The sequence below is a fragment of the Arvicanthis niloticus genome, chromosome 6 (assembly GCF_011762505.2).
Source record: "Arvicanthis niloticus isolate mArvNil1 chromosome 6, mArvNil1.pat.X, whole genome shotgun sequence".
In the NCBI taxonomy this organism is placed as follows: Eukaryota; Metazoa; Chordata; class Mammalia; order Rodentia; family Muridae; genus Arvicanthis; species Arvicanthis niloticus.
Genome location: NC_047663.1, coordinates 16,544,615 through 16,571,972, shown reverse-complemented (window position 1 = coordinate 16,571,972; position 27,358 = coordinate 16,544,615). Strand labels below are relative to the sequence as shown.

At 35.9% G+C, this 27,358-nt stretch overlaps 1 protein-coding gene across 11 annotated transcripts in view; it reads left to right on the top strand.

Moving 5' to 3' along the window:
* Positions 1–27,358, top strand: part of Tanc2 (tetratricopeptide repeat, ankyrin repeat and coiled-coil containing 2) — a 296,480-nt gene that overhangs the window by 184,059 nt on the left and 85,063 nt on the right. For all 11 annotated transcript variants that reach the window (XM_076935618.1, XM_076935617.1, XM_076935616.1 and 8 more), the window contains 2 exons: positions 44–307; positions 10,541–10,666. In XM_076935618.1, coding sequence (XP_076791733.1) covers positions 44–307; positions 10,541–10,666 — 390 coding nt within the window. The remainder of the gene's footprint in view (positions 1–43; positions 308–10,540; positions 10,667–27,358) is intronic.

Here is a 27,358-nt window from a genome sequence, read left to right as displayed (position 1 = left end):
TTTGATTTTTAAAAAACATTTGTTTTATTCTTATTTTTTTCAGCAACATTAACAAATTATTCTGAAAACATGGAGCGAACAAAATATGTTGGGGAAGGTAGTAAAGAATTAGGATCTGGAGGAAACCTAAAACCATGGCAGTCTCAAAAATCCAGCATGGACTCCTGTCTGTATCGAGTGGATGAAAACATGGCTGCGTCCACATATAGTCTGAACAAGATCCCAGAGCGGAATCTGGAAACAGTTTTATCACAGTCAGTACAGTCTATTCCTTTGTATCTCATGCCTCGGCCAAATTCTGTAGCAGGTAAGTTGGGCTTTGTTTTGGTTTTCTAAGACAGTTTTACTGAATATATAATGAATAAAAATAAGACAAGTCATTCTTTTGTGTAACCTAAAAGAAAATTCATCTTCATCAAGTGCTTCCTAGTTCACTTCCTATGATACACTGAAACCCACATGAAACCAGAGAGATGGCCAATCAAGTATATAAACAAGTATGTAGTCTTGTTTGTAAAAATTTTAAGGGCTGGGTATATAGCCCAGTGGTGTAACATTTACATAGCATACATAAGATACTGAGTTCAATACTCAGTATTTCAACAACAAAAAAAAAAGAATTTAGTTTAGCTTTTTAGTACTTAAGTTTTAATAACCATTAATTAATTGAAGCATATGTTGGTGCAGTTTGTATATCAGAAGTCATCATCCATTGTTTGAAGTTATAACAAACAAGCAGGAAAAAAAACCTAGCTTCTTTCTCCCAATTCAGTAGTCTCACAAAATTCTTGTCATCATAGTATAGAAGACCAGGCACCTTTAATTCCCAGCTCAGATGCCACTAGCAGGATCAGTCATAGAAGACTGATACAGGAGGATAAGTAGCTGAAACAGAGTCAGTTTTTCTCAGCAGCTACATAGCAGTGATGTCAAGAATGTTTTTAATACAGCTATTTTGCTATTTAATTATTCAAACAGGAGTTTTACAGAATAGCCATCCTGACATTTTCAAGATATATCCTCCTTATCACTTTGCCCAGACTACAAAATAAAAGTTGTATTTGCCTTTCTGACTCTCAAAATGAATGCCTGGACAGATATATTTCATGATATAGGTTAATAAAATATTTGTTGTTATTAGACTTACTTTCCAGGGATAATTATTTGTTATGCAGCCATGTATGATAGTACCCACTTATAGTCCTAGCATTCTGGAGGTGGAGACAAAAAGGGTCAGGAATTGAAGGCCAATGTCAGCTATGTAGTAATTTTCCGACCAGCATGAGGTGCATATACAAGGTCCTATTATAAACCAAAAATGAAATGATTCCTTATGATGGTGCTGGCTTCTTGCCACTCATTTCCCTTTCCTACCTGCTCTTTTGGTTCTGATCTCTGGGAAATTATCAATATCTGTTGTCAGGTGTGACGGTGAAGGAATGGATCATCTAGAAGATTCTTCACTTTTATATAGTGACAGCAAACTTTCTCTCTTAGGTCCTTCTATATATATAAAGGATTGCATATATCACCCAGCCCTCTTCATGTTGTCCTGTGGAAGTTGGTATTCAGGAAATTGAAATATATTTGTCTTCTGGTTCCTCCTTTTGTCCTGAATGATAAATTTGCATTTCTGACCCTGAAGTTTGCTATCTACTTCTACCATCCAGGCTCACTAAGTAGGGTGAATTATGAGATCCTTCACCATCCATGATCATGAAATACCACTTAAAATTGTAGCCACACAATTAGAAGGAATGACACTGATGAGAACATGATGGAACTAAAATCATTGCACGTCAGTGATTGCGGTGTCATACACTGGTGCTATTAAAGTTGATGTAGATTTCCTAACACCTAGCAGTTACACTCAGAAGATCTGTGAACAATACGAGCCTCATGAACAGTCTTGCTTACTGGTTGATGGGTAGTCAGTTTATTTCTGTAGCTAATGGTGCTGCTTTGACCATGTATAGTCTGTAGACATATGTTTTCATTTCTCTTAGGTAGATACTTAGGAATGTACTACCCATTCATATGTTAGATTTTATATTTAACTTTTTAAGCACCTGCCACAGTATTTTATAAAGTATAATCCAGTATACCAGTATAAACAGAAGGTGAAATGAGGCACATGATATACTGGAAATTTTTAGTCTTTTATCTTAGTTTCTCTGTAAATATAAAATGGTTTTATATAAAAGTCTATTTGTAGAAAAAACTGAATAACTATTTTACAAAAAGAAAACATAATATTCATAATGTACTGCTTTCCCATAAAGATTGTCAAGATCATTACTTATTAAATAACTACAAATTAAACCACAAGTAGATTGCCACTGCGTCTTAAATTTTTCAACATAAAAGACTGATCCCACTAGGAGTTGATGTAGACACAGAATAACTGGGACTCTCCTGCATTTCTGACAGAATTCCCATAACTACTCTGAAAAACAAAGTGTTCATCTTTTTAAAAGTCAGTGTTTGCCTACTATATGGTCTATTGACCAGACTCCTAGGCCTGGCTTAAGAAAATGAAAACATATCTTTATAGAAATATTTACAGTAACTTTATTCATAATACAGAGAACTGGAATATACTCAAGCTGACGCATGAACAAGAGTATATATAAAGATGTATCTTTTGGCTGGAGAGACACTTCAGTTCAGTCCCCGTAACCCACATTGGGTAGCTCACAACTTCCTAAAACTCCAGCTTCAGGGGATCTGGCCTTCTCAGGCACCAAATGTGTACAATACATATAAGCTCATGTAGACAAACACAAAAGTATAAATAAATCTTTTAAATGCTGTTTTATAACAATGTAATTTTCTCATCATTAGATATAAATAAGATATAATTTGCTAATAGCAAAAAAAAAAAAAAAAACCCAAAGTGGCTGTGCCATTTTATATTTCTAACTAGCAAGTACTGTGGTTTCTGTTTCTCTACATCCCTTCCACAAATGTCATTTCTGTTACCTTTATGACTTTAATTAATGAGTGTGAGGTGATATTTGATTGTGACTTTTAATTTGTACTATGCTAATGCTTAATAATACTGAGCTTATTAAACTAATTCTTACACATTTTCATTATTGAAATTTCTACCCACATATTTGGTATAGTTTTTGATTGAGTTGCCTGTTCTCTTTGTGAATTTTAAGAGTTTTTTTTTTTCTGACTAAAATTTGTATCACAAGTATGTTTGCATATATTTTTCCCACTTTGCAGTACCTCTTCATTCTTTAATGATATATATAAAGCACAAAAGTTAGAATTTTATTGAAGTCTATCAAAATTTTTAGTGGGCAATGGTCTTGCTGATATTTTTTCATCATTTTAACTGTTTATATTACATATTATAACACTAGTTCTCTATGTCACTTGAGTTTGTTTTAACTCAAGGTGGGAGAATATTTTTCCTCTACGTACTTTGTGTTCTCCCTCCCTTTCCCTTTTCTTCTGCCTGTAACAAAAATAAAATTACATTATCCTTAATCATTATGCCAGGAGGTCACAGTTGTGTAATTTGTAACATTAGTCTTTCTAGGTAGTAGATCTCATTAGCTTCTGAGTAGTACTGGTCAGAAATCTTAAAGGGAAATGAAGGCCAGATGAGATGGCTCAGCTGGTACTGGCAGGCATTACATTTACCTAGTTAGATCCAGTGGACTTACTTGGTAAAAGGAGAAAAACTGCCACAAGTTATTCTCTGACCACACATGTGCACATACACAATAAATTACTCAATAATTCAATAAAAACAATTTGAGAAAAAGGAAAACATGAATGTACCATTAGAGGTCAGATGGGTTGATGTGAAGAATATGATTGCACACTGCTGGAATAGAATGTGTAACTGTTGAGCAAAATGCAAAAAAATAAATAAAATAAGATAGATCAGGGGATTCTTACAATCAGTGTTGGACATATTACAAACAGATTTACTGTTACCTAGAGAACAAATCAGAAGTCAGATAGTATTTTGCTTTACATTGTTTTCTGTATCTGGAAACCATGGTTTTAGTCTGTTCCCACAGAGACAGGAAAGTGAGCTATGAAACAAATGAGTCATTTATTTTCAAAAGTTCATGGACTGTAAATTTAAAATGTTTCCAAAATGTCAGGAAACAAAGTTGTTTTCATAGGGAATTACCCTGCTGTATATAATGTGTAAGAATCTGACAAAATCACAGAACTCTGGTAGTTTAAATGATAATATAACTAATCCTATTTTTAGTTTTCTTAGCCCAAGAAAGTCCCATCTTTACATTTTAGCTCTGTCTATATACATACGTATTTTTGTATATTGTGTAATATGTACAGAGAAGTGGTCCTCCAAACTGAAGAAGGTAAATATCTTTGATAATCAAGAGTAACTGAGAAGCCAGGTGTTGTAATGCATGCCTTTAATCCCAGCACTTGGGAATGTCTTGAGTTCCAGACTAACCAGGTCTACAGAGCCAGTTCTGGACAGCCAGGGCTACACAGAGAAACTTTGTTTTATAAAACCAAAAAAAAAAAAAAGAGAGAGAGATTTTTCAAGTATAAAATAGAAAAAAATCACGTATTCTTCTTTGTTTTACCAAAATTTTTAGATTGCATACAAAAAATAGGTTTCGTTATATTATCATGTGTAGTTGTACTTTGCTCATACTGGTTCCTCATCACCCTCCCATGTCCCACAGTTGTTACTTGTGATCTCCAGAAATAGTCTCCTTTCTGCTTTCATATAAAAAGTATTTTTAATCAAGAGTCTGCATACAAGAGAAAACATACAATATTTGTCCCTTTTCTATTTCCTTCTCTTGTTCCCCATGTACTTATTAAATTGTCTTAACCTTAGGAGCCCCAGGAGTTGAATAAAAGAGGGATGGATGTTCCTAATAAAAGGCTTTGTTTCAGTCCAATTTTTAAACTTCTCTTTTTAAAAAAAACTTAGTATGACTAATGTGAAGAGATAAAATAATTCACCAGTGTGAAAAACCACATTGACTGCAGAGTGTCTTGACTCCTACCTGTAAAACCACTTGGGAGGCTAGTGCATCTTAGTGGTCAGTCTACAGCCAGACTGGGAGACACACATAGCAAAGCACTGTCTTTTTTTTTTTTTTTTAATAAAAGGTTAAAGTACCATTTGTACACCTTTTAGAATCCTGCAGAAATAGTGTCTAAAGTGAGTCTTACTATGTTAGCTATTTCTACTTCCTTTGGGAAGAGAATTACCTTCTTTTGCCTAAGCTCCCATGATGGCACATAGCAGTAGTCCCAGTGCTCGAAGTGGAAAGTGGGAGCAAAAGCAAGGACCAAGACTGTTTCTTCAGTTACCTAGTGAGGTTGAGGCCAGCCTGTGCCACAGAAGGCCTTGTCTTAAAAAACAAAGAAACTTCAAAGTAAATGAAAAACAGAATTATTCTGTGAGGCAACACACTGTTCGAAGTTTTTAACACTCACTTGGAGAGACAACAGAGTCAGCACATATGCAATTATGTAATGGGATATAATTTTTCTAATCTTTTTGCTCCTACTCCTAACATATACATAAGAAATATAAAGTTCCTAAATAATCATCCATCTTTTATCAACTGCATTATTAATATAAATATATAGGTTAAATAGATTTAGCTATATAGTTTTAGAAACATGATGACTAACTTAAGAGAGTAAATGTGCCAATTACAAGCAAAGATATCTACAACCAAGGAGAGTACTGTTTACTAGAAGCATAAGCATTTTTATGATGAACTCAGGATGTCGCTTAGGGGGAGAGAGCATGTGCTTCCTGAGTGGTGACAGACTGAGGGTGACTATAGAAGTGACTATTGAAGTCACTTTCTAAACAGACATTTAGATTTCATATACCTTTAAATTAAAATTCTAAACAATGAAAATTTTAAACTCTGAGTTTTATGGCGTGAATAATTTGAATTGCTATTGTGTGTGTTTTAAGCTTATGTGTTAGAAGAAAATAGACTTGTGGGTTTGTGGTTGCACAACTGGAACTATCAGCCGGCTGTATGTGGTCATCTTTGGTGTCTTGAAAGGAGATTGGCAATGGTCTGGAGGTCTTTGGGAAGCAGGAAGTATTTGCAGCAGCTGTCCTCAGTGCTTTGTGTGGGAAAGAGGATTCTGTTGGAAAAGACAGAAAAAAATCCGTGAAAAATAAAATTTCTCTCTATCCACTTGTTAGTACTTGGAGCAGCACAGTTTTCTAAGGAAAGACCTTGAGCAGGTAAATGCATATTGGAAACCTAAGGGGATGTGAATTAATCTAATTAGAAACTATAGTGCATATTTTATAGAAAATTGAAAGGGGCTTTTTAGTAGTCAGAATAATGGCTTTATTTGTATAAAGATAGGAAAGATGACTTTCTGCCCAAGAGTAGGAAACAGAAGTGCCCTTCCAGCCTCCCTGTCGAGGCACAGCAAGAGTGTTGGCTGTATTACTGTGAGCTGTTTCCATTAGTAGCAACTGACATAAAAAGAAATAACTAAATGGGCTTCTAAAATCAGTATGGAGTTGTTTCTGAAATGCTCTCTACCAAATGTTTGTCACATTTTTTTCTCTGCCCAGATGTGATATATTTAAATTATATCCACTTTAAAAAAATACTTTTATTCATCAAATGCTTTATGAGTCTATAATAGTCTTCAGCTATTTCAATCTAATAAAATATATAATTTAACATGTTTGTTCTCATTTGCCTAGTCCCTCTTTCTCTAATAAAAACAAGATTTTTCTTTTTTTTTTTTTCTTTTAAACAAGACTTTTTAATGACAGGTCTTATTGACTCTAGAGTTTTTTTCTTTTACTTAAAAATTTGGAAGAGTTAAAGGAAGAACTGAAGGAGCTGAAGGGAATTGCAGCCCTATAGGAAGAACAACAGTGTCAACTAACCGGGATCCCTCAGAGCTCCCTGGGACTAAGCCAAAAACCAAGGAGCATACATGGGCTTGTTCATGGCCCAGGGCACATGTGTAGTAGAGGACTGCCTTGTATAGCCTCAGTGAGAGAGGATGCATTTAATTCTGTGTAAACTTGATGTCCCAGGGAAGAGGGATGCTGGTGGTGATGAGGTAGGCAGGTGGAGGAGCACCCTCTCAGAGCTGGGTCAGGGACCTGGAAGTGGGGCAACTTTTGGAGTGTGAATAAATAAAATAATTAATAAAGAAAAGAAGGAGCATTAATGATAAAATTTTTTATTACAGATTTAGTTTTTTTGTTTCTTCATCTCACTTGAATTTATGAATTTATATAATTATCATATATTTGGCTAGTATTCATTGAACATTATAATACTAATTTAACTTGACATAGTTCTCTCAAAAGTATTTGCCAGTACAATTGCAAAATAAGTGACATGTTGACATGGGAATATATTTGTCCCTATGGAGCGCTCAGTAGTCTTTGTAGAGGATAATGGTATTATTGCTATAGTTATCTTCAGTGTTTCCCCACAAGAACAATGTTGATTTGCTTGTTGATTGTTTATATACCTGAAACTCAAGATAAAGATATAGATATAAAATATATAATATACAGTCATTGTGTGAGTATTTATTGAGCATGAACTATGTGTCAGGTACTGTTCAAAGCACTTATTATCAGTTAGCAAAACAAAGATTCTCTCACCATTTACATTCTAGTTGGAAAAAATAGACATAATAAGTAATTTGCATAGTATGATAGATGATATTCAATTTTTTAAAAAGTAAAAGCATCAGCATTATCTGAAAGAAGATCTGTACATCACCAGGCCAAGGATATTCCTTCAGTAGTGTCTGTTAAGTATTAAGGCAGAATGGGGGTGGGGGTGAGGATAGTCAGCAGATAGCTAAATGTGAGGATAGTCAGTCCACGGTACACTGAGCACGATGTTCCTGACACTCTTTCATTGTCTGAAGAGATAGGATGATCAAAAATAAATTAGATGTTACCACTTGCTCTAAACAACCTATTACATGAGCTGGTGTGGAGACACGTGCCTATAAGTACTTGAGAGGGGGATGCAAAAAGATCAGGAGTTCAAAGCCATCCTCAGCCATTTAGTAAAGGGAGGCCAGTCCGGGCTCATGATCTGACTGGGATATCAGTGAAGCAGAGAAAGTATAAGCAGAGCATATTTTGACAAAGGAAAAGGAAAGACTGACACACTATGACAAGAGGTTTTCTCAGAAGACTACTTGGAAATGGAGAAGCTCCCAGTGACAGGAAGAGTTTGATACAATCTATTTGTCTCCTGTTTTTATCTTTTGAGTTTTATCCAAAAACTCTTCTTTATTCTTGTGGCATTCAGGGTTGTTTTCAACTGATTTCATCGTTGGGAACCTTGACTTGTTTCTCTCATGTGGTGAATGATGAGTATTTTCTCTGCTGGTGTACATCCAGCTTCCCAGCACCACTTAGTGAAGAAGCTTCCTCTTCCTGATGTGTATTCTTGGCACTTGTGCTAAAAATGAGTTGATTGTAAAGTATGGGGTTTTTTCAGTCTTTAATCTGTTCCTTTGACTGAAGTATCTACGTCAGTACTGTATGCCAAGACATTAGTATTGATTACTGCAGCTTTATAAGCTACTTTGAAGTCAGGTAATATAATGTGTTTTGTGAAGAATTTTGACAGGGGTTCAATGAGTCTATAGATTATTTTTAATAGCATGGACAGGTTTAACAATATCAGTTCTTACAGTGTATGAGCATAGGATGTCATTCCAATTTTGGGTTCCTCTTAGTCTCTTTCATTTTTAGTTCCTTTATAGGTTTTATTGTAGCTCCTTTACTTCTTTGGTTATAAAATTTATTTTCTTTTATAAAATTTATTCTTAGATATTTCATTTGTTGTTTTTGAACCTATGACAAATGAGATTGATTTTTAATTCCCCTTTTCTATTTAAAATATTTGCTACCAGTGCATAAAAACACTACTTGAAGTTTTTTGTATATGAGATCATGTTGTCTACAACTTCAGGCTAGACAAGGCTACATAGTGAGACTTTATCTCAAAGGGGGAAAAAAGTGTTGCAAAAGTATTAGGAAACAGTATTGACATTTTTGCTGCCACTTTTGTTGTATTTACTTAGTGAATAAATTAATGAGAAGATTACTAAGTACTGTTTCCAAAGTTCAGTCATGGTAAACAGCTTACCTGTGATCTACTATACTTTCTGTCCATGGACTTGTTTCCCTAAGCTGGGAGAATTCTAGGCTGTTTTCTCCACCCCTCTTTTGCTGCTTCTTTTATTCATTTATAATAAGGTGGTATGTAATACTGGTAGCAAAAGTGGCTTGTAAAGCTTTCTAGGCAAACAACCATGTTGTCTGTCTTAGTTGAATTTCCATTGCTGTAGTAAAGCACAATGACCAAAAGCAACATGAGGAGGAGAGGTTTCATTTCATCTTAAAACTCTCAGGTCACATATTCCATTACTAAGCGAAGTCAGAGCAGGAGCCATGGAGGAATGCTGCTTGCTTTCTTCATCATGGCTTCCTCAGTTTATTTTCTTCTGCACCACCCAGGACCACCTGCCCAGGAATGACACCCTCCACAATTTTCTGGTTCCTCCCATATCAATTTTTAATCAAGAAAATGCTCCCAGGTTTGCCACTAGGCAATCTAATGAGAGAATTTTCTCAATTGAGGTTTCTCTTCCCAAAATAACTATAGCACATCATCTTCTGTAAATCTCACTTGTAATAGAATTTCTCACATAAAAAGTACTGTGTAGGAATTTTGTGGTAAAACATATGAGGCCCCATAGTCATGAGAAGATCAGCCTTGGGCTTTCTTCTCTTTGCAGTATTTATGGCAATCTTCAGTGATAAGTTGGTAACTGTATTTTATGGAATAAAACCGATACTCAGTTACTTCTTTCAAGTTGAAACATTCATTTTATTTCCCCTTTAACTTTTAGAAGTCCGCCTGTTTCTTTTAGCAACATCAAGAAATTTTCCTTTTATTTTTTTCTATTGTAATTTTCATGAGTCAGACATTTAAAAGCAAATAGCATTTTATATTAGACTAGACGCTTGTTTTAAAATATTAAATTGTTTTTACCCACAACTTAATAATAATTTTAGACTTTTCTAGTTTGTTTCTGTTCATCTATTTGAATAGGAAATATATTTCTCTGTTAATAGAACCTCAGATCTGTGATATTCTATCTGAAAGAATCAGGTGGAATGATGTTTTTAATTTTTTTTTAAAGATTTGGTTTTGTAAAGATAGAATAAGTATGCTGGGCAGTGGTGGCGCATGCCTTTAATCCCAGCACTTGGGAGGCAGAGGCAGGCGGATTTCTGAGTTCAAGGCCAGCCTGGACTACAGAGTGAGTTCCAGGACAGCCAGGGCTACACAGAGAAACCCTGTTTCGAAAAAACAAAACAAAACAAAAAAACAAAAAAAGAATAAGTGAATCATATATTGTTTGGGGAGGAGGTTTCTGCTCATGTAAGCTTTGGTTCAAAGTTATGTTAGCAACTAAATAAAAAAAATATTTTCTAAACTTACACATGGTAACTAAATTCTTTCTGTTCTGTTAGCCACCAGCTCTGCCCACTTGGAAGATCTTGCTTACCTGGATGAGCAGAGACACACTCCATTGAGGACGTCCCTTAGAATGCCAAGACAGAGCCTGAGCGGTGCCCGCACACAGCAGGACCTCAGAGGTCAGAATACCGAGAGCTGCGGGGTGGGCGGTGAGGACAGGGGAAGTGGAAGGGAAGTTTTCTTCTCTTCCCAAGCTTGATGTTCCTTTTAAGGAGTGAGATGATCTACTTTACTATGTAACTAGATAGATCCACAAATAGATTGTTCTTACAGAAACATGTTGTAATTTTGAAAGAAACCAAATGGAAAAAAAGCAAGTACTGGTAGAGGAAAAGCCTTAAGCTCCTGGATTTCAGAGGTAACTGTTGACCAACGTCAGCCCTGACTATATTGGAGGTGAACTGAACACTGATATGTATTTCACTATAGAATTTCTCTCATTTTTAATTTACTGACTGTTTCTAGTAACATGTAATACATTTATTTTCTTGGTATTTCAGACAATGCTGGCAACAGCCAACCAACATCCTTTCACTCACTTATGCACTCTATTGCTTACTTTCCTCCCTCTTGTGGCACTAAGGATGGAAGAGCTCACAGTGTAGCTCACAGTTGGAGGTGTAGTTCCTCATAGCAAGGAAGGGGTGGCAGCAGGAACACAGGGCAGCTGATCACACTGCATCTATGGTCAGGAAGCAGAGGCAGGAATGCCAGTGCTCAAACTCACACTCTGCTTTGTAATCAGTCCAGGACCCCAACCCACAGGACAGTGATGTCCACATTCCAGGCAGGTCTTCTCTCCTCAGTTAAGTCTTTCTAGAAATGTCTTCATGGACACTCCACAAAGGTGTGTTTCCATGGTGATTCTGAATCCCTTCAAGTTGATATCATGAAGATTAACCATTACAGGAAACTATTTATCTTCTCTGTGGCTCCTATAAGAGAAACATAGTCTTTTCTTTCATTTTATTATGAGAATAGTCTCATTGAGGAGATTATTGCTCTCTGTGCCTCTTTGCTCAAACGAACCTTCTCTGATAGCTTTTAACACATAGCATTCCTCTGATACCGACCTCTGATGTCTATATATAATACCTATAGCTCATGTTTTTTATTTTATAGCTTATTTTCATATTGTTCTCGCTTTCCTCTCTTATCCTATGTCCTTCCCTAAGCAATGCATTACTCACACAGGAAAGAACTTACTCATGCCTACTGCCCATTCTGGAAACCATTTTTCTCACAGCTTTTCAATAATAGCCAAGCAAATGGAAACATAAAATGATTGATTGTATCACTATATGTTACCATAGTCACATTAACAATAGTCAATAACCTCTTAGTTTGATTCCCAACCTTTCTCTATACTATTTATCATTTCTATAGTTTATCATATACTAGTTGCTTAGTATATTTAGTTTTTTACTTCCCCTCTAGAAAATGGAATTACGGGCCAGCAAGGCAAAATGACTTAGGAGATTAAGGGCACTTGCTACCAGGCCTGACAACCTGAGATTGATTCCCAAGACCCACATGGTAGAAGGAGAGCTGTCACTCAAAAGTTGTGCTCTGACCTCCACACATGCATAAGTGTAGGGAACAGTTTTTCAAAAAGACAATGGAATTATGTCAAACACTACTTTAGACTGTTCATACCCAAAGCTTAAATACATTCGATGAGAAGACTAAATAATTTATTTGTTCCAGGACTAAAATACAAAGAAATATTAAATAAAATTGAATACAACTACTGACCTGTCTGGACCTTCAGATTTGTTTGCAGATCTTCTATATTGACATAATTTTGTATTTCATTACTAGAAGGCATAACTGTTTTGTTTTCTCGTTTAATTATAGGCGTTATTCTACATAGGAAAAAAAGACAGGTTTCAGTTCTATTAATTTAGGGCCTCTTTAATATTGAGTCCCACTGCTATTTGATATCACATACATGCTTTTGGTATGTAAAAGATTTAATAAGATTTTGATTATACAAGAGCATATCAGTTCTGGCGATGTTGATATTACACAGAGATATCAATCAGTTACAACTTGATTATAACAAAGGTTTTTTTTTTAATTATTTACCTTTAGCCTGAAGATTCAGATAATGAAAGTACATTCATAGAATTTTTTCCCAAAGTATACCTATTTTTTTTTTTACAAAGCATGAAAAAAGTGTTTTTAGTGATACTAATTTAATACTCCTTCAAAAAATTCACATTAGTACTGAAGCAGGACATCTCCCAATAGTGAAGATGCTGTGCTGTGTTAGTGTTTCGATCTCTTCAGGTTGCTGTGTTAGTGTTTCAGTCTCTTCAGGTTGCCTCTTTCTTGAGAGGTTTGCACTGAGCAATCAATTAGAACATACTTTCCAGATGAGTGCACTGATCCAGAAAAGACGGGGTATTTACTTAGTAGTTTGGCCTTCTAAAATTAACATACTTTAATTCATTACTCCAAAATTAGCATACTAGGTATAGGCTCTGGAAAATAATCAAGCTCAAAAAGTAACATGTAATCTTAATTACTGTTTACAAATAAATCGAATGGCTTACGACATGAAATAAAGAACATTGATAAGAAAAAAAAGCAAACTTAACTTGGACAGACTATAGACTGTCGTAGTCATCCTTTATAACTTAGGATTACTATATCTAACCTTCCACGTTCCTTTAGGTTCATAATCTGATTGTTTTCCTGATTTCCTGATATCCATCATCTTCAAACATACAGATTACAGTCAGATTTCAGTTTGAAATGTTTTTCCTAATTATAATTGAAGTAAAATTACCTTGTATATCCCCCAAAAAAATAATGATTCTAGATGATTTCAGTATTATGTATTTCTAGAGGCCAGTAAGATGGCTCAGCAGGTAAAGGCACTTACCCCAGGTCTGAAGACCTGATTTTAATCCTGGGGACCTACAAGTGGATGAAGAGAACTTATTCCTACAAGCTATCCTCTTACCTCCACCTGCTCATTGAGGCAGGCGCACACACAAACACACATACACACAATCACACACAATGTGTATATTCGTATTTTAAAGTATTACTTAAGTTTTATGAAATAGTTTTAATTTTGTTTTGTTTGTTTTGGTCTAGCTATTCTGAAAACTGAATCCCAAGCTTTACACATGCCACTGAGCTACATTCCCAGCCCTATGTAATAGGGTTTTGTTTTGTGTGTATATGTGTGCATGTGGATATGTGTGTACATGTATACAGGTGCCCCCTGAGGCCAACGAAAGGTTTCAGATCCCCTAAAGCTGAAGTCACTGGAGATTGTGAGCTGCTCGACATGGGAGCTCAGAACTGAAGTCTGCTCCTGAAAGATCAGCAAACACTCTTAACCACTGGGCCATCTCTCCAGACAGAAATAGGTTTTCTAGCAACAATTCTACTATTATATAATGCTGAGTATTTAAAGATGTATATATTGACTCTGCATCTACAGTGTATCCAGTGGGAACTAATTGTATTGACTGATTTCAATTATAGAAACTGCCTGAAGTATGTGAAATATGAAAATATTGTGCATACTCATGGGGCTATGCTCTTACATTATTTAGGATTCTAAAAAGCTTTTATTTATATGACTTGAGGTGGTATTTACCATATTTTAAACTAATATGTCAAGTACTAGTTTCAGCTTTTAAATGTAATAGTAAGTTTTTTTAAATAATAAAAGGTCACTTAAATACCTGTTTATTCAGGGCTGGAAAGATGGCTTCATGGAAATATGGCACTTACTTCTCTTGCAGTAAGTTTGTTTCTCAGCACCCATGTGGTGGCTCACCACCCTCCATAACTCCAGTCAGGGGATCCAACACCTTCTTATGATCTCTTGCAGGCACCAGGAATGCATATGCTGTACATATATACATGCAAGAAAAAAAGAACACCTCATACTCATTAAATAAGAGATCTTTTTTTACATGTTAACAGGGTGTGGAAAATTCCACTACATAGTTGTGAAAAACTAACTTGGTAAAGGAAAATAGTTTAGTGTCATAATAACACCTTCAGCTTTAATGATACCAAACATGTCTTGGAAACCCCCACGGATTCCCAGACACTTCCATAAGCAATTTAAAGAATATTATTGTAGTTGAAAATGAGTATTATGTCTCAAGGACTATATAGTCTGTTTACAGAAATGCAAACAGAGTATTATGAGAGGTTTTAGAAGTTGTTTATGGAGCTGGGCAGTGGTGGCGCATGCCTTTAATCCCAGCACTTGGGAGGCAGAGGCAGGTGGATTTCTGAGTTCGAGGCCAGCCTGATCTACAGAGTAAATTCCAGGACAGCCGGGGCTACACAGAGAAACCCTGTCTCAAAAAACAAACAACAACAACAAAAACAAACAACAAAAAAAGAAGAAGAGGAAGAAAAGAAGAGGAAGAAGAAGTTGTTGTTGTTGTTGTTTATGAGCATGGTTTATGAGTAGAGTTCATTTCAAATTTACCTTAATAATTGAATTGTTGAATCATAATAGTAGTTGACTGCCGACACAAAAGTTATTAGGATAATATCTGAGCTAGAATTTTTGGTTCATCAAGTTACATATTTTGGCATTGGCTTCATTAGTGAAAAGCCCTTTTCTTTTTCAATACAACTCTTCTGACCAACTGTTCTACCAAAAAATTGATGTTTCCAGAAACTCTGCCCAACAATAGAGAGAAGGAAGCCACATAAGTATACCACTCTGTCCCTTTGCAGCAAGGTAGCAGATTGCTAGTGATCATCAGTAGAAATACTAGTTTTTATGTACTCATAAAAGGTATATTCTAGTGCAGTGTACATAATTGTTAGCCTGCCCTTAAAGTCTGTCTTTAAGGAATAGTAAGTTGAATTAGTTTTGTGAAATTTTTTAACTTAAGGTTTCATAATTACTTAAAAAGTTCTGTTTTTCATTTAATCACCATTGCGTTATCATGGGGTTCTGTTAAAAGTACACTGAAACATCTCTTTAGTTCAGTGAAGTAAGTCAGTCTTTCATGCCATAGAACAGACAGAAACTACTGAGAGAGGAAAAAAGTAATTGGTTTTTGCAGGTAGAAGTAATACATTGTATGATAGAACATTAAAAGGGAACCAAGGAGTTAATACACAAAATGAATGCTTGCATGGGGATCTCAGGTAATAGCTACTTAGAGTGAACTAGTGAAAAGTTATTAGTGATAAGGCCCTAACCTGCCTGTAGTTAAATTATAATCATACTGTTTTACTTGAAGAGATTACACATTACTAACTAAACCTTCATTTCTTAATGTCTGTTGGTTTCCTTTACTAAATCTCATGACATACAGACATTTAGAGACTTCCTGTTTAGTGAACTGCTGCATTGGTAAACAGTAGGATAGAGGGCAGATGTGAAAAAGGCTGTCTGGTTTATTGGCACACGTTTTGTAAAACTGACCCTGCAATGGTTAACTTGGCTTTGAGTTCCTGGTTTCAAAGCTGTAAATTTAATTTTCATTAAATAAAACAAGTACATCACAGCATGTATGAGTCCCTCACATTTCTGAAACAATGAATTCTTTATGAAGCTGACTAAGATGCATGTCAGGAAGCTGAATGCTATTGCATTAGCCCACTGAGTCATGCAGCCCTGGGCTTGCTTAGTCATCCTCATCATTGCCTAGCTGACTGGCACATTTACAAGGGAATATTTCCATCAGTATTTTTATTCGCTGTTGTTTATTATTTTATAAGCAATATTAAATGCCCTTCTTCAGTAAATTCAAAACCTAGATGAAGCTTGCATTCACGAAAATGTCAGCATGTGACTGTTAGACAGCAAACTCTATGCTCTAGTTGTCTGAGCTCTCTCTTTCCCAATAGCCAACTCTTCTACAATATACCTTAAAATTTGAAAATTCATGATTTAAGTTAATTCTTTTTAACATCTGATAAAAACTAAACTGCTTTATTTGAGTAGTCTGGCCATGATTTTTTTAAGTTTTTATTACATTTTATTTATTTTGTCAGGTAACAGGATGCACATGTGCTGTAGCATGCTTGTAGAGATCAGGAGACAGCTCACAAGAGTCTGTTCTCGCCTTTCGTTGTGTGTCCTAGGGATTGAGCTCAGGCTCTCAGGCTGGGCAGGAAGTACCTTCACGCACTTAGCTGTCTGGCTGTCATGTTTTTTGTTTGGTTTGGTTTGCTTTGCTTTGTTTGTTTTAATTAATCACTAAGCTGTACTTGCTCTGCTTGCACTCTTGCCTAGTTTCTATATAAACCAGTCTTACTTTGTAAATTCCTAAATCTTACCGTTAGAAAAATCCAAATAAGAGCTAATACATAAAAAGGTTGTGTTTTTTTATTTTTTAAATTTATTTTTTTACACTCCAGATTTTATTCTCCCCCTTTCCACCCTCCGACTGTTCCACATCCCCTACCTCCAAGCCTTCCCCGCCCCCCACCCCGTCTCCACGAGTCTGTCCCAACCCCCTACCTCACCTGACCTTTGAACTCTCTGGGGCCTCCAGTCTCTTGAGGGTTAGGTGCATCGTCTCTGATTGAACCCAGACCCAGCAGTCCTCTGCTGTATATGTGTTGGGGGCCTCATATCAGCTGGTGTATACTGCCTTTTGGTGGTCCAGCATTTGAAAGATCTCAGGGGTCCAGATTAATTAAGACTGCTGGTCCTCCTACATGGTCGCCCTCCTTCTCAGCTTCTTTCAGCTGAATTAGACATAAAGAATTAACTTTCAGATTAAGATTCCTCGAAATTGTAAAAAAAAAAAAAAAATCAATTGATGTAAACCATAATGTCAATAAATTCACTTGTCTAATGTCTTTGCAACACTTTTGAATTCATTAAAATAATTTAAATTTTATATGTGAAATATTTTTATGGAACATTTTCCCAAGATACTAATAAAAATTTAGAACTGGAAATTTCATTTGCAAAATTTCATTATAAAATTTTATTAATAAAAGTTCACATAACTCCAACTAAGTTGGCATAGTTATATACATAAGTTATAAATCTTTCTCATTTTTAAGACATTGCTTTTTATATTTTCCCTATATATCAGGTGCTAAATTTGATGAAGCATACAGAAAGTAGTAACTATTTCAAGAACTGGGTTTTTCTTGTTTCTTTCATTATTCTCTGATGATCCTTGTCCTCTCTCTGAGAATGCCAATCAAGAGTAATTCTAGATTGGTTTTTAAACAAATATTTTCCTGTAAGACCAATGTTAGGGGCTGGGGATATAGCTCAGTTGGTAGAGTGCCTACCCAGCATACCTAGCATGTGATTCCTAGCACATGAACCACATGAACAGAGACAGGAAGATCAGAGGTTTAGGGTCATCCTTAGCTACATAGTAATATATAATTTCCTGTCTTTAAACAACTTAAAACACTGTGACTAATTATTAGGATAAAGCAGGAAGAAATCCTAGATAAGTTCCAAGTTTTTGTCTTAGAAGATAGACTACATAGTGATACTTTACTACCTGTGTAAACAAATAGTAATCAAGAAACTCACTTCTCAAGGAAGTAAAATAGTCTTAGTGCAATTTTCTGTTTGTGATTCCTGTTAAATATCCAAGTACATGACTTACTTTCCTCAGGCAGTGCATGTTGAACCTAGAGCCTTCTGTGTGCAAGTCAAGCCACCCAGCTCTAGCTATAACCCTGAACCACTTTTTATCTTAAGGTAGGTTCTCATTAAGCTGTCAGCCAGCATTAAGCTCACAAGCACAGGAAAGCCTTGAAGTAGTAATCCTCCTGGCTTAGCCTCCCAGAGTAGCTGGAACAACAGGCCTACACCACCACACATAGCTATATAGATAGTGATCGTGAGTTGTTGGAAATGTTCCACAAGATTTTAGGATTGAGGTCTAGAATAGAAATATAAGCCTGAGAATCATAATCACTTAAAAAGCTGTGACAGACCCTAATCTATCCCACTGAGATGTGGGGGCAATAATACATAAACCAAGGATTCTAGTATTTTAAGGGTGGTCATAAAGGAAGACCCACTCCATCAAGAGTTATGGATTGGTTTAACAATGTGAAATCATAAACAATGTAAAGCATAAAAATATAAAATAAATCACTTAACAAAAATATATGAATTGCCTTAACCAAAATAATTTCAGCATAGTAATGTGGGTCAAAGCCAGGCTCTGAGTTATTACTGTGAAATAAGATTGCTAAATGGCTCTTTGAAAGAGTTAGGTAGTCAAAGAAAGAAAAGAGAAGGCAGAAACTTCAAAGGGAAAAAGGCCTGAAAAGAGCCAGTATGTTCTCAGTATTGTTTTGTTTTGTTTTGTTTTGTTTTGTTTTGTTTTGTTTTGTTTTGTAAGTGTCTGTGGGAGAGAGATAATTAAATGGTTTCACTAGATGTCTGTTTTAGTTCATGATATGGGAAGTGATTGCAGTTAGACACTATCCTAAACAATTATACTTATTCTTCACAGTAGTGCTGTTTACTTTACATGAAGATGAGAAAACTGACAAATTGCTAACATAAGTAACTATGCCACAGATAGCAAGTAACAGAGACAAATCCAAACTGAGACACCTCAGTCCTGACTCCACCATTTTACCCGTTCTGCCAGGTTTCTCTGCTTGTCCAAAAGCTGTTTCTGCTTCTGGTTTTTTAAACAGAATCTATCTAGCATAAACATTTTTCAGACCATTGTCTTTACATTATTTTTATATGACCTAATTCAAATTATTTCACATGTTCAAAGATTTATTTCCTGAGATAGGAATACCTGCCTCTGTTGGTCTTTTGCTGAGGACCCAGAACAAGCAGGACTTGACTCTTGTCACTTAATCAGCACTGATGGAAACTCAATAGACAAGTGATCCCTGCCTTGGTTAAATATTTCTCTCTTCTTTTTTTCTCTTATGTACTGTATGTGTATGTATATGTGTGCACAAAAATCAGAGACGACCTGCTAGAGTCATTTCCTTCTGCCACATCAGTCCTAGAGATCAAACTCAAATCATTAGACTTGGTGGCAAGTGTCTTTACCTACTGAGCCATCTCTCCCCACCCCTAAATAGTTAAGAATAAATAAACCAGAACCAGTGTGCCATTAAATATACATACCCACAATCTCACACACAAGCACACACACCATCATCATCATTATCATCATCATATAATAAAGTTTTTAAAACTTTTTTTCAAGAAGAATAACTAAACTGCATGTTGGCATACTCACTCCCCACAATTCCTATACTTGGGAGGCTGGTGAAAGAGGATTGAAAGTTCCATGTCAGGCCTGAACTACCTAGACAAACCCTGTCTAAATAAATGAGCCTTTTGAGTATGTGTGTGTTAGTAATATTTCAAGTTTTGTTTGAAGCATAGGTGTTTTGTCTCTTGCTTTGTATAAAGAATTGTATGCATGGCATGAAACCTAAGGATGAGCCAGAAATTATCTTTCACTCTAGGGAACAGAAGTACTTCCAAGCTAGACTCTGTGTTCCTTATGGAAGGATACAAGCTAGCACAGTTGTACTTTTATTTGTACCCGGCCCTGTCGACATTATGTACAACCTTTCTTCTGCCAGTCCTGTAAATGACTTTGTTTCAAGTGACTCATGGTATTTTCCATGAGTAAGTATGCTTTAGTCAAGAGCCACTTAGAGTGCTCATGTCCCAGCTTTCCAGTCTGCCTTCTCTCCCCCGTGGCTGTTTCTGTTTACATTTGGATGAGCAGGTTTGTTAACTTTAGTAAATCTTGGGCTTGTTTAGTTTTCCTCTTTTTTTAAAGGTTTATTCTTGCCTTTAAAAAATGAGATTTTTTTGTCAATAACCTAAATATATAACTAGTGGTGAGCTTATAAGAGAATATTCCTAGAAATAGTTCATTTGTTGCCTCAAGCATAATTTATATTGAAAAGATGCACACACTGAATAAGTCTAAAGTGGTTTACAGGAGGGTTGCACTTATTTATTAATTTTCTGTGTGTCTGGGTGTGCATGTGGGTTGTGCATGCACCATAGCATGTACCTACAGAAGTCAGCACAACTTGTGGGAGTCAGTTCTCTACTGCCATGTGGATCCTGGGGACTGAATTCTGACCAGCCTTGGCAGCAAGCATCTTTATCCACTGAGCTTTCACACAAGCCCAAGAGAGTAGTTCTCATATCCCTTAAAAAAGCTTCTTTCCAAAATTCATCTTACTTGAATCCTGTGCTGGAATATTTTCTCTGTATATTAATTTTGTTTTAAAAACTTCAGATATACAAAGAGTTGAAAAAATTAACAAGTACTTAACTACCCACCTTGATTTTTTTCATACATCTTTTCATGTATTCACATCATACTTCACCTGTCTTTCTTTGAGCATGTCAACATAAATTATGGATATGTAGTTTACTGGAATATTTTTAAAAGGGTGGGTGGGGTGGTCTTCTGCCTTCTTGCTTCTTTGGGAGTGCTGCCTGGTACCCACACACTGCTACTGAATAGGACTGATTAAGTCACCTTCTCCCTCAGGAAAAGTCACAATAGTAACTTCTCAGTAGAATATTTTGGTGGTTTCTACCATGGAAAAGCTGTTTGAAACTAGTTGATATCCAAAATGAAGAAAGAATCATTTATGAATGATCTGACAGAGAATATTATTTCCCTGCCCCCACAGTCCCATCCTAAATTTATGATTGGGTACATTTAAAATAATGGCTTTCTAGAGAAACCCTGTCTCAGAAAACAAAACAAAAAAAAAAAAATGGCTTTTTTTTTTAACGTCAATCTGACAAACGTCCTAGGTACTGAGGTACAGAAACTGTTTCTTGGCTGCTCTTGGTGCCTGCAGTTGTTTTACCATATGGCACTGCTCTAATTTTGTCTGTGTTCTTCTCTTGAGACTTTTGTGAATAGATTACATTTTTAGAAAAGTTTTAAAATAACTTTTTAAAATGTCAAAGCCTTCTTGGTAGGATTATATGCCATGCAGCATTATGTCCATGGGAAGCCTTGTCTTTGTTAGACTCAGTATTCAGTGCTGACCTAGAACTCTCATAGCCTAGGCTGGCCTCAAGCTTGAAGTGGTCCTCCTGCCTCTGCCTCCAAAATGCTGAGATTACATGGATATGCCATCATGCCCAGTGCCAGAAGTTATCTTAATAGAATTATTCTCTAAAATAGAATATATGGTGAATCACTACTTACTACATATCCCATATTATAAATTAGTTTTAATCAAATTCATGAACGCTTCCTTTGAAACAAAATCTAAAGTAATCTTACACACAAAGAGATAAGTCTGTTTTAAAAAGCAGCTTAGCCTCTTAGTAACTATTCTCACTGGAAATGCAATCTCTGGCCAGACATGTCTCCTTCCTCCCACAGGCATGCTTAGCTACTATACCTGGCACTCAGGTGAGCACCGAGGATCTGAACTCAGGTCCGTGCTTGAACAGCACACACTCTTTCCCATAGATCCATCTCCACAGTCCCAGACATAATTCTTAAAGGCAAGTACAGAGACAAGTTAGTGATAAACCTAGTTCATTCCCATGCAGTGCTCACATCCTGTTCAGAAGATGCAGTAGCATAGAAAAAGCCTGGACCTGGCAGTCAGAATTGGGTTTTTATTCAAATTTTAAAACCAGTTATGTGGACTTAGGTCTCTAGTCCTAAAGAGAGGGACACAGCTATAAAACTATTACAAGAATGTTTTTCAAAAAAAAGTCCACGATTTTCCTTCTGATCAGAAGAGCTCTCCCTGAAGCAAGAGTTACCCCACTTCCTTTTTACTTCCCTAAGGCATGTATCAATGGGTCATGCCAACTAGGTTTTGATCTTTGTATTTTTCTTATTCCTCTCTGGAGTTCTGACATAGCCAGTTCACTCTTTCTCTCTCCCTCTTCCTACCGAGGTCCTTCCCCTCTTGCCTACCCACTCCTGTCCTCTAGGAAGGGTACTGAAATACCCAAGAACCTCTCTGAGTTCTTAGCCACTGATGCAAGTGATATCTCATAAAATAATGAAGAGAACTCCAAGAACCATAAGCCTTCAAAACACTGTTCAGCTGTTCACCTCTGTAGAATTTAAGCAAAACTTAACCAGAAGAGTGGTGAATAAAAATATACTTCATTTCAACTTTGATGAATCTTTAAGACTACCAGTTGACTACTAGGACAATAGACAGAGACTGACAACATGGAAATAGAGTCTTTGCAAAACTGATTGAGAGAACAAGGCACAGTGGCATGCTCTTGGAGTCCCAGCTGTGCAGGAAGCTGAAGCAGACAGCATGCCTGTGGCCAGGAGTTTAAGACCAGTATGCACAATATATTCCTGTCTCAAAATAATGACTATAGCTACCTTGGAAACATCACATGAAAGAGCTACATTATCAAAACAACAACAGCAAGCCTTCAGAGGAATAATTCAAAATCTCTGCTTACCACATAATAATATTCAAAATGAAATTCTCCCCAAAATATAGAATATATAAAAATATTGAATTTTTTTATTTATCAGAAAAAGTACACTGACAAAAATTACCCTGAAGAATCTGAGACATTAGACTTAGCCAGACAAAGACTTGAAATCAGCTGAACTAAGCATGCACTATGTCCTAAAGGAAGCAATGGATTTAAACTAAAGAAGCCTGGGAAAGCAGCTCAGTTAGTATTGTTTGCCAAATGCATAAAGCTGTGGGTTTGATCTCTAGTACTGCATAAGCTAGAAATGAGGCTGAAGCAGGGGGATTGCAACCTGTATGTGAGGAGAGAGGGGGAAGGAGAGAGGAGGAAGAAGGAGGGAGGGAAGAGTAATTAAGAGCTAAGTTACATTACAGAAAGCCCTGAGAATCTGGTGAGGATTTTTAGATTTAACATGGCAAAAAGGGCCATTGGAGATCATAGAAGGAATAATGTAATCATTATAATCAAAATTGGTCTGGTAGGATATTCACTATGAGATGCCTGAGGCAGTCAGTGAAATTAGTGAACCCAGGTCCAAAACTGAAGAATTAACAGGAAATGCCTGAGGGAGGGTTTGGGAACACTTAGAAGTCAGCAGAGGTGACTGGGGAAGCACTCACTTAGGAGACAGGTTGAGATTCCTAGGGCAAGTTTGATTCTTAAATAACAGGAACTTTCATTTTAATTATATTCTGAAGACATGTGTGGGCTCCAGTACAGTGACAAAACACTTTACTCTTCTCCTAACATATGAAAATCCTTCCAATAAGATTCCCTGGAGTAGGTCCCTTCTTCATTATTCATTCACCCAAAAAGCATTTATTGATGCTTTACTGCAAACCTCAGATTCTATGTCTGCTGTTGATACAGTGATGTCTCCTGTCTCCATAGAGCTTACACTATAATTAAGGAAATGAGAATAAATAAGGAACCAACAAGCAAAATAAACTGTTGCATTAGATTACAATGCGAGAAAAGGAAATTAAAACATTTTGAGAATTCACTAATTGAAACAAATATGTCTGTTATCTCTGATAAAAGCCTTTTGCATAAATAAAATGATGGAGGTGGAGTAACAAACTCTATAAAGTTATCAAAGGAAGCCTCTCTGACAGAGTAATATTTAAGGTGAAACCTAAAGAATAAAAATGAGCTTACCAGGTGAACAGCCAGAGAAGGAACTTCCTAAGTAGTCAGAACAGCAGGTGGGAACCAGAAGACCAGAATAGCTTGGGCCTAGAGATCACATATTAGGCAGGGTCCAGATCATCCAGAGCCTGGCGTGCCGTGAGAAGAAGTAGAGGACCACTGGAGACTCTTATGTAAGGAGTTGCATGGTTCTTTTTGTCATCAGACAGATCCAGTACCAACACTGGTCATTCTAGTCTCAGAGCTACAAATATCAAGTGAGAAAATTCACTTGGTGTCTTTTGCCACCTCTGCTTTGTTAATGCAGATCTTGTGAACTCTATCCCTTTCCAGGCTCTTGTCCTTTCCTATGTGAGTAAATTCTTATGTCAACTCATATAAGCATCTCTGTCCTTAATTCAACATGACATTAATTTTCAGCCTATTTGTCTTAGACAAACTCAGTCCTAATCCTACACATTTGCCTCATCCCAGTGGCCTATGTAACTTTAAGAAATAAGTATAGGGTTCTATTAGATGTTGTTGCTCTGTAGAGTTCAAACTCAGTGCAGTGCTTAGATGGGTATAAAATTGTCACATAATAAATACAGAATGTGGTACAGTTCTTTGATTTTTTTTTTCTGTAGAGATTCTGCAGGCAGTATTATTTGCTTTAGTTAAAATTAAATGTATCTCAAGTTTAAATGTATCTCAAAACCAATGTATCTCAAGCTTTAATTCTTTTTCCCTACATGTTGAGACTTTGTTTCCAGCTTATATTTAGGAGATAAGACTTTAAAGTAAGAAAGTATTTCTACATAGTGATAAAAATCTCATTTTGCACCAAGATTTTGGGTTCTTCTCACTTCCATAAGCCCTTAGATTTGAAACTAGAAAAATCTCAAGATTTATTTTCCCTTTACAATTATAACTAAGCATTTGGCATCTCCCTGCTTCATGCCTTCTTAGCATTCTCAAGAAGTCCACAGTGAGAAGTCTTCAGGATCTCTTTGCCTTTCCTTAGTGATGTTATCCTTGTGTTAGATCTACTTCAGTGAGCCATTGCCGTAAGAGAGGTGTAAACCATTACTTAACCTGACATTCAGAACATCCTGAGACAAAAAGCTGATTTTATATTTTAATCATTCTGTAACACAGGTCTCTTATCCAAAATGCTTTGGACCAGATCAAATTTTTGGTCATTTCAAATTTCTATTTTTGATTAGAGATATGCAATTTGTAGCTAAAAATCATAAAAATTTCAAAGTCCTAGTAAATATATATATTTTTCATATGTATACATAATGATTACAGGAGAAAATTACCCAAAAGTATAAATTTGCTTGTTCAATTAACTGTGCATTTGGTTGGTTGATTGAGTTTCAATATCCCATAATGAAAGAAATCATAAAATATTCTCTTACTCTGCCTACCTGTAAGATTGCATTTCAGGTTTATGCTTTTTTAAAGTGTCTGTGTTTGGAGTGTATGAGTGTCCCTGTTCATGTGGGAGTAAGAAGTCAATATCACCTGTCTTCCTCAAGTACACTCTCCCACGTGCTTTGTTCAGTTTTAAGCAAGATCTCTCACTGAATGTAGAGTTCATCTGTTTGTCTAAACCAGCTAACCAGTTAGCTTCAGGGATTCAGTTGCCTCTTTTCCTTAGCTCCAGGGTTATAAAAGCATGCCATAGCACCCGACTTCTACCTGGGTTCTCCAGATCCAAACTAAGGTCCTCATCTTGTGTAGCAGGCACCTTGATAGCTTCATCTCCCAAGCCTTAGTTCTTTTTAATATAATTAGAATTCATATAGAAAAGTTAATTTTAGAAAATTATATCAAAGATGCCATTGACCATGTTTTGTTGTGTATGTTATCTTCCATTGGATGTACTTTAAATGTAATAATAACATGTATTCTATTTTATATTATAAATATATACTTTCATAATTTTGCAAATTTTGCATTATTTAATATTTTAATATCTATATAATCTGACATCATACATATAACCAAGAATGTGATTGTGTGTGTGATCTGAATTATTTCTTTAAATTTCTTTAACAGAATCTGAAGGTCAAAGTGGCATTTAATAAGTATTACTATTTATTTGCCTACAAGTTGGACAATAATTCTACCACTAAAACTGAGACCACTAAAGCCACCTCCCCAGCCTTTATCTAGTGTTTTTTAGATAACACTGAAATTTAAACATCATTTTCAGATATATAATGTATAATCTTCTGTATCTCTGCTTATGAAGATATATTATGATTATATTAATAACAAATAGACTGGAGCTGGAGAAATGGCCCAGTAGTTAACAATGTTTCCTGTGTTTGCAGAGGACTCAGGTTCATGTCCCAGCACTCACCTCAGGCAGCACACAACTGCTGTTAACTGCAACTCTCAGAGCTCTAACACCTTCTGGCCTCCGAGGGAGGGCACCTGTATACATGTGGTGCATAAACTCGTGCAGGAGCACATGCATATAAGTATCTTTAATACTAAAAATAAAATCTATTCTGGTGAAATTTTTGAATGGAATATTCCTGGGTTGCAGTTGTAACTAAATAAATGGAATGAACAAAGCTTCTTGAGATAATCTTCAGATTAGTTCTGGAATTATTTTTGGAGCTTTATTTTTTAATCTAAAAAAAATAATGGTAGGCTTTATTATCACATAATATGTAGCAATGAAATCAGTTTAGCATGAACACAGAAACAGACTTAAGTAGAACAAACTCTGTGACTCTGAAATGGACCCAATATAAGTAACATTAAATAAGTATATCATATTAGTGATAATTTAAACTGTCGGAGTAATAAGTTATTAACTTCGGAGAAAGGAAAAATAGATGTTTGTATATCATACTTCAAATTAAGAGCATAATTAAAAACAATGCATAAGTCTTTTGCCTTTTAAAAGACAAAGACTTGAACACATCATGTATATATATTCATACATCCATATGTAATAAGTAAATATGACAAGCATAACAGGATTAGTGCACTATATGTTATATTAAAAACAAAGTATCATATTCTAAGGGGCTTACTGTTCTTTTCTTTTTTTTAAGAACTAAGCAAGCCTATTTACTTTGCATTGCTTTTCTATGAGACTAATTTTCAAGTTACATTCTGCTTCAACTATATTGGTTATTAAATATTAAATGTACTTAATGGTTAGTAAGGAGTTATCAGGTTGTTCAGTGGTAGCCCAGTCTCTCCTGACGGCTTACCTCCCTTTCCTCACATC